At 45.9% G+C, this 8043-nt stretch overlaps 1 protein-coding gene across 1 annotated transcript; it reads right to left on the reverse strand.

Moving 5' to 3' along the window:
- Positions 1–920: 920 nt before the first annotated feature.
- LOC120396867 (olfactory receptor 52R1-like) lies at positions 921–1868 on the reverse strand. Its single transcript, XM_039522026.1, has one exon. It carries the CDS (start codon positions 1866–1868, stop codon positions 921–923), a length of 948 nt encoding a protein of 315 aa, XP_039377960.1.
- Between the last annotated feature and the right edge of the window lie 6175 nt (positions 1869–8043).

Raw genomic sequence — 8043 nt, forward strand, 5'->3', positions numbered from 1 at the left:
CAGCCCATCCCCATTGCAGGGCCCTGCCTGCTACAGGCCCCCCGCCAATTTATCTTCCTCTCGCTGAGATACCGCAGCCACCCCGGCCTCTGCCCAGCATCCTGCCTTCCCAGCTAACACAGGGGCTGATCCTTCCACCTCTCTCAGCTGCTGTCCACCTAGCGCCAAAGCTGATCCCTGGCCCTGCCCCCGAGGCCTGGCTCAGGGCAAAGGGCTCCCAGCCCATCCCCATTGCAGGGCCCTGCCTGCTACAGGCCCCCAGCCGGGGGGAACAAAGAGGAGCTGAAAGCGAAGGAAATAAGCCACACAAGGGTCTCTGCCCTCAGGACTCTGTAGCTGAGCATTAGGGCCCACAAGCTGTACGGTGCACAGTCTCACCTGCCTGCCACAAAATCCTGTTCCCAACCCTCAGCTACTTTTATACGACTTCCTGGCTTCCTGCTCTGCTCCTGACTGGCCTGTCAGCCCCAGCTCTGCATTCTCCTTGTGCTCACTGCAGGCTCCTGGTCAGGCTGCAGCAGCTCCTGTCCCAGCCCTGGAGCAGAGGGAGCCCAGCTGGGAGGGGAGGGATGTAGAGATGATCAAGGAACTGATGGGGGAGGAGAGGAGGCAGCAACAGGGGCAGGCCCCGGTGGAATAGGCAGGGAGGAGGCAGGGCCTTGAGGGAAGAAGCGGGGCACAGGGCAGGGCATCGGGGATCCAGTTACCAGCCATTAAAAGAGTGTCAAGCCTATGGTTACTGAGCTGAACAAAGACCAATTCCCCAATTTGTCAAACTAACACAGCACAGCAAGGCCAGGAAAGGGTTTAACGTCTCTTTGACTATCCAGTAAGTGATTCAGGGAAGAGGGCCCAGCACCATGTCACCAGCCAGCTCTGCATGGAACTCAGTCTGAAAGCCAGAGCACCAGGAGAAAACTTTAGGTCCCATTATGAGTAAAGAGCCGGAGCAGCCTGTCCCGGATCTGTTTGCTGCTCACCCCGTAGATGATGGGGTTTAGCATGGGGGGCAGCAGGAGGTACACGTTAGCAATGAGAACGTGGAAATGCAGGGGCACTGTGTGGCCAAACCGGTACATGAGGGAGGAGAAGAGAGCTGGGATGTAAAAGGCTAAAATGACACCGAGGTGGGAGCTGCAGGTCCGAAAAGTCTTGAGCCGGGCGTCCTTTGTGGAGAGATTGAAGATGGCCCTGAGGATCTGGATATAGGACACAGCAATAAAAATCACATCCAGACCAATCACAGACAATAGCACAAAGAGCCCATAGTAACTACTGACACGGGTGTCGGCACAGGCCAGCTTCACCACGGCTATGTGCTCGCAGTATGAGTGGGGGATGATGTTGGTTCTGCAATATGGCCACCGCCTTGCTAGGAGGATATAGGGCAGTACAAACATGCCACCGCGCAGCACCACAGTGAGGCCAATCTTGACCACCATGGGGTTTGTCAGGGTGGTGGAATATCTCAGGGGATCACAGATGGCCACGTAGCGATCAAAAGCCATGGCCACAAAGATCCCAGTCTCCATCACTAAAAAGCAGTGAACGAAGTACATCTGGGTGAGGCAGGCACTGAAATTGATCTCCCTGGAATTGAACCAGAAGCTTGCCAGCATTTTGGGCAGGATAGAAGTGGACAGGACCAGGTCGGTGACGGCCAGCATGCAGAGGAAATAGTACATGGGTCTATGGAGGCTTGGCTCCCTCTTCACGATGAACAGGATGGTGAAGTTCCCCAAGATGGCTATGGCGTACATGGCACAGAAGGGGATGGAGATCCAGACATGGGCCACCTCCAGGCCAGGAATTCCCAGCAGGATGAAGGTGGAGGGGTTGGATAAGTCAGTTGTGTTGGAATCTGACATGGAGTAGGGGAGAATGTGTCCAACTCTGAGGCAGAACGGTGTCTCCTGCATGTACCGTATGTTCCCCTGACTTCCTCTATGTGCCCAGAGTCTAGGGCTATGGTCACAGTAGAAATGCCTGGATGGAGAGACAATGTTAATATCAGAAACAACATGCAGTACGGGTGGGTGAAGGAGATTAATCGCTCTTCACATATTGAAAAATGACATTTTCATTATGAAAACTGACCCTACCAATGCCAATTCCATATTTGCTGGTGCTTCATGCTTAAATAATTCCTACATGTCATGGTGTGGGAAATCACTTAAGGATTTGGGGATTTAGTTGGGGATTGGTCCTGCTTTGAGCATGCGGTTGGACTAGATGACCTCCTGAGGTCCCTTCCAACCCTGAGATTCTATGTTTTTAGGTACTAGCAGTAAACAAAAGTGTGAATGCTGGTTATCCATCATTGTTCCTTCATGCAATGAAAGCCAAGCTAGAGAGTCCGTGATGTGGGAAGTTCCCCATTCACCCAGTTGCTCAAAATATGAGAGTGGAAAAAACCAAACCTTTGCCAAGATATGTGCCAAGGGGAAACATCCCAACTAGAACATACCTCAGGAAAAAGCCCTGGGCATCAGTGATAGCAGCTCCACAGAAACACCTGCTCATTTGCAGTGTTGCCAAAAGAAAGACAATGTTTGGACGCCTAAGGAATGGGACGGAGAATAAACTGCTCTGGAGATGCGCTCAGTTTTGGTCACACAGTCTTTATAAAGGATGCAGTAGATAGAAAGGGGATTTCTGAGTCAGGCTATCAAAATGGGAGAGGTTGCCATATGCGGACAGACTGAAAAGTCTGTGACTTTTTCGTTTAGAGAAGACAAAAAGAAGAGGGCATATGGTAGAGGAGAACAAAATAACAGAATGGAATTGATTGCATTCAAATTGACAGACATAGAACAGTTCTCAACCAGCAATATCTAGAGACACTTAGTGTTTCCAAAGGGCAAATTCCCCAAAGTTGAGGAAAATTATCATCAAAACTTATTGGAGGAAAAATTTAGACAGAAAAATAGAAATGAAACTTGGAGTTTTTTATTAAGAGATTATTTCATAGCTAAAAAGCCATGATTCCACAGTCAAAGAGGTGGACAGGTTTGGCTAAGAAACTGGTTCAATGGCAAAGTGAATGGAGCAATCGTGAAGGGCAGGGAAGAAATACATAACAAATGTGAAAATGGCAAAATGATAGCAAGCAATACGAACTGGAATATGTGAAAATTGATGAGAGATGTTAAAGACATCTGGGGAAAATCCATGTTTGACAGGGTCACAAAAAGGGGTTATTAAGTATATTAAGAACAAAATAAATCGTAAAATATGTTTAAGCCAAATTCTAGAGCAAGAAAGGAACCTTGTTAAAGTTGCAGAAAAGATAGATGTTGTTAAGAAATATTTTTCTTCTGCATTCAGAAAGAAGCAGCATGTGGTACTCATATCACATGAGGTGATTAAATACTTTCCAGTCCACTAGCAGTCAAGGAGAATGTTAAATAGAATCAACAGTAGAACCTCAGAATTATGAACACCAGAGTTACGAACTGACCGATGATGATGACCATACATCTAATTCAGAACCAGAAGTATGCAATCAGGCAGCAGCAGACCCCCTAGAAAATAAAAAGGCAAATACAGTGTTAAACATAAACTATTAAAAAAAGAAGAAGTTTGAAAAGAAAGATTGGACTAAGTTATGAAACAAAGGAAAAGCTTGTATGGGATAGTGCAAAAACTAAAATAAAATCTAGGAATATAATAAATGCCAGTAAACAACGTGCTTTATGGAAAACAGGTCTTGTAAAATAAACCTAATTTCATCCTTTAATGACAGTACATGTTTGGCTAATCAAGGGAGACACATAGATGCAATAGATTTGGATTTCTCTGAGGCATTTGATTTAGCAGGGAAAACATTCAGATTAAAAATGAACACTCTACAATATCAGTAGAACACACTTTAAATGGGCCAAAAACTAGCTAAATGAAAAATCTCAGGAAGCCATTGTCAATGGCACATTGTCAGCAAAAGGGGCTCTTACCAGTGGGGTTCTGCAGGGATCAGTTCTCGGTCCGACACTATTGTATATTTTCATGAATGATCTGGAAGCAAATAGAAAATCACTGCAGATAAAATTTCTGAGAGACAATGAGGAGAATAGACCAGAGAGCATTGGAGAGAATTGAGAGAGAGACAAAATGACAAACAAAATGTTTACCAAAATGTACAAACAAAGTCCTCTCTCATGCCCCATGGGAATGCAGCCCAAACTGGAATAGGAGGGGAACTGGATTATGGATGGAGGAAGTCTCAAAGGATTTATGGGTCACTACTCACAATCCCAGTATTTCAAAACTCCCAGTGGATCCTGATGCGATCCTTGGATGAATTGATCGATCAAAGAAACATCCAAGAGGAGAGGAGGAGAGAGTTACCTTGAGCATGGGATTTTTTTGCAGTGATGTGGTGACCGTTGGTGAAACCATTTGCGTCAGCATATTCAGTTTCAAAAAGCATAGGAAAAGAGAGAGAAAAAAAAAAAGAGGAGAAAAAAAAAAAAGAGAAAAGAAAGAGACTAGAGAGTAAGAGAGATTCAGAAGAGAAAAATCTAAATTCATTATCAAATCTTATCAAAAAGAGAGAGAGAAACCAGACTCATAACAGACTCCAAAAAGACAGCAGAAAAGTCAGAGCAAGGCCCTATGGTTGGAAGCTGAATCCAGAAAAGAACAATAAGATAGAAGGGTAGAAGAATAGTAATCATAGTCATAGAATCTCTGGAGGGGATCAGGAGGTCATCAGGTCACCTCCCCTGGTCATCTAGGAGATCCTCTGAAATGGAGACACATCCAACTGGGATGGCAGACTGGCACAGACTCTGGGGCTTGCTCTGGCAGACCTGCTTGAGTTACAACGGTGCTGCCATAGTACTTCAGTATAGACACTACTTGCACTCATGGCCGAGGTTCTCCTGTCAGCATCAGTAATCCAGCTCCCCAAGAGTAAGAAGAAGAACTCTAGAAGAATTTCTCTATCCCTCTCATGCTCATGCTATTATATATTTATATTAATTTTAAAAAAAAAAAAAAAAAAAAAAAAAAAAAAAAGTTTTATGGCATGCATTTTGAGGCAGTCACATTCAGTCACAGGAGGTAAATATTACTTCTGGCTGGCCTGCCTTGGAGAGAGGAGTGTCCAGTTGTGTGTGTCATCAACTCAATATCAATATAGAGGATATAGAAAGTGTCCAGTCAGAGAGACAAAGATAATATAATATAAGGGAAATATAACATATGAGAGTAAAGGTTGAAGGAAGGAACTGCTGAAACTGGACACAAGAGAAGATTGAGCGAGGACATGACAACGGTCTTCAGATACTTGAAAGGCTGCGTTCTCTCTTGTCACAGTGGGCAGGACAAGAGGCAATGGGTTCAAACAACAGCACAGCAGCTGTAGATGAAATCTCAGGAAAAAGTTCCTAACTGTAAGAAAAGGAGGACAATGGAACAGATGCCTTGGAGGTTGTGGAAGGTGCTTCAATAGACGTTTTCCAAAGGAGGCGAGATAGCCTTTTGTCCTGGTTTGCTTTGAAGCAACAAATTCTGAATCTTGGCAGCCGGTTAGAGAAGATCACCATTTTGGTCCCTTCTCACCCTGTGGCTCTATGATTCTATTATGTAAAATCCTGGAGTAGAGCAGGCCTTAGTCAAAGACAAGTTATGGAGCTCAGTGCAGGGGTAACTGGGTGAAATTTAATGGCCTGTGTTATGCAGAAATTCAGAATGAATTATCTAATGGTCCCTTTTGGGCCGTAAACACCATGCATCTATCTATAAAGAAAATAGATCAGGCATTTATTTTGACTGTCTCACAACACATGAACAAGGGAACATTCAATTCCATTGGAAGTCTGAACATATAACACTGATAAAAGAAAACTTTTTACATAATCCATATTTGGCCTGTGGAACTCCTTACCAGAGACATTACTGCAGCAAAGAGCTTAGCTGAATGGGATTCACAAATGGGTTGGCCACTGTAGCTAGTTCTGGTGGCCCCCCCCATTTGTTAAGGCTGTCTGACAGCTTCCATTAGGAGACCTCATTTTCAATTGCTTATAAGTTTACCAGCGTTAACCATTTAGACTGAAATTTCTCATGCTGGGTGTCTGCTTCGGCCTGATTTGTTTTTTGAACATTTCAGGCATAACAGTTCAGCCAAATAATAGAATGAAGCTAGGATAAAATGTGTGTTACCCATGTTGTAAAATTCTAATATTTGTTCCAGTGAGGAGCTCTAGTACCTCCATGCTGTCCAGCAGATAAAACTCATGCAACAGCCCCTTTCCCCCCATTAACAGCCAGAGCCCTGAGATGCAAGAGGAGGAGGTGACAGTGTCTGTGCATTAATATACAGCTGGCTCCTGAGCTCTTTACTCAGTTCTTACTCCAAGGGGAGTTTTGCCTCAGTGGGGCCAGGGCCTCAGAATTTGGCCTTGTACTGTACATCTATTGACACCTTTCATCCTAAAGGATCCACTGCATAACTGAAATGCAGCCAATCAGAGCTGGAGGCCACCTGCCAGGGATGCACAGGAAAGAGGGACATTTTGGCCAGTGATACTGGAGCAAACTCATCCCCTGTGGGAAGGGCCCTGGCATCTTTAATGGCTGTGGAAAGCGGAAAGGACCACAGACCTATTCTCTATCCCATCATCCCCATGTTGCTCTCTGGTTGTCGAGCAGGTGAGCTCCTCTGTAAGACATGGGTACCTGTGAATTCTGAGAAGGAAGTGTCTTCCCTGGGAATCCCCCTCAGGAAGCCGTGTCCCATACCTCTCTCACCGCAGCATCTGCAGCAACATCCCACGCCGAGAGCCGACATAGGAGTGTGCTCCATTTATAATATAGCTCTGTGCAATCCCAGTGAGGTTTGCTCAGCCTCTGGGGAAAAGTGGCATCTGGATGTAAACAGGCTCGAGACTGGAGACACTCTAGCCAATCTCTCTCTTTACATTTCTGTGCTTCTGTGCTCTTTATCCAGCTTTAGGAGTAAACAGTAATTAAGGGACCTTCCCAAAGGGAGATGAGAACTCTTGGGCTCTGTGCTGAGTCAGAGAGGAATTGGCTGCACTGTGTATCTGTGTATATTTTAAAATTATAGCTGATTAGTAAGAGAACTATGGATAATGGCTAGGTCTCTATATGGTCTGATATCTGTAAATGCCCAGGATGGATAGGTAGGTTCTAGACAGACAGCTCTGGAGACAGATGGCAGAGGGGAGACATGAGCTCTCTCTGCAGGCACACGGGGCTGTCGCTAACAGATCAGGGATCAGTAATTCTCACCTGTAACTATGACCACGCAGTGCTGCACCTTTCATTAAAGTATCTTCAAAGCACCTAGTGAAGGAAAGTCACTGTGAACATATCCCCATTATACAGATAGGTAAACTGTGGCACGGAGAGATTGGGTGGCAGTATGACAGGCAGAACCCAGCTCTGGCAGGGACTCTTTGCTGGGTGAGATGCAGAGGAAAGGCTGGAAGAGGGATCCTGAGCCTTTGCCATCCTCTCAAGGTGAATCTGAGGTTTTCAGAACTAGCTGGAGTTTGTGAGCTTCCCATTCCTGTGAGATGTGAACTCTGGGACTCGTCTTCCGCTTCCACTCAGAAAGCTGCCAATGCATCCCAGTCACTGGGGTCACTTTGGGGGAACAAATTTAGTAAAAGCAACACCAACAGAATGTTCCTGTGGACAGAGAGCTGCCGGGGGCCTGTCCCTCCCGCCAGAGCTGCTGTGGAACAAGGGGGGCCCTCTGGGTGGGATAGAGACAACAGTCCCCTCACGCAGAGCTGAAGCTAATGAGCCCAACCTGCAACTGTTGACTATTAACAGAAGCCTTCAGAGCTCAGGCCGGTGGGGTCGGAGCAGGAGATGGCGCCCATCCCATTCTTCAGTCACACACTGGAGTTCAGCCCAAATTCAGTGCACCTGGAATGATAGATACAAAGCACCAGACACACAGCGGTTTGGTTTATGCACTGAAGGACGCTGGGAATGTTATGTAGAGAGACGTAGGGGTGCACAAAGAATCAAAGGGAGTCGGTTCGTTTCCTAGCAGCGGCACTG

The sequence above is a fragment of the Mauremys reevesii genome, linkage group 1, assembly GCF_016161935.1.
Source record: "Mauremys reevesii isolate NIE-2019 linkage group 1, ASM1616193v1, whole genome shotgun sequence".
NCBI lineage: Eukaryota > Metazoa > Chordata > Testudines > Geoemydidae > Mauremys > Mauremys reevesii.

What these genes read in the sequence shown, in the direction of transcription:
- LOC120396867 (XM_039522026.1), bottom strand. Translation starts at nt 1,868, where the DNA reads ATGTCAGATTCCAACACAACTGACTTATCCAACCCCTCCACCTTCATC.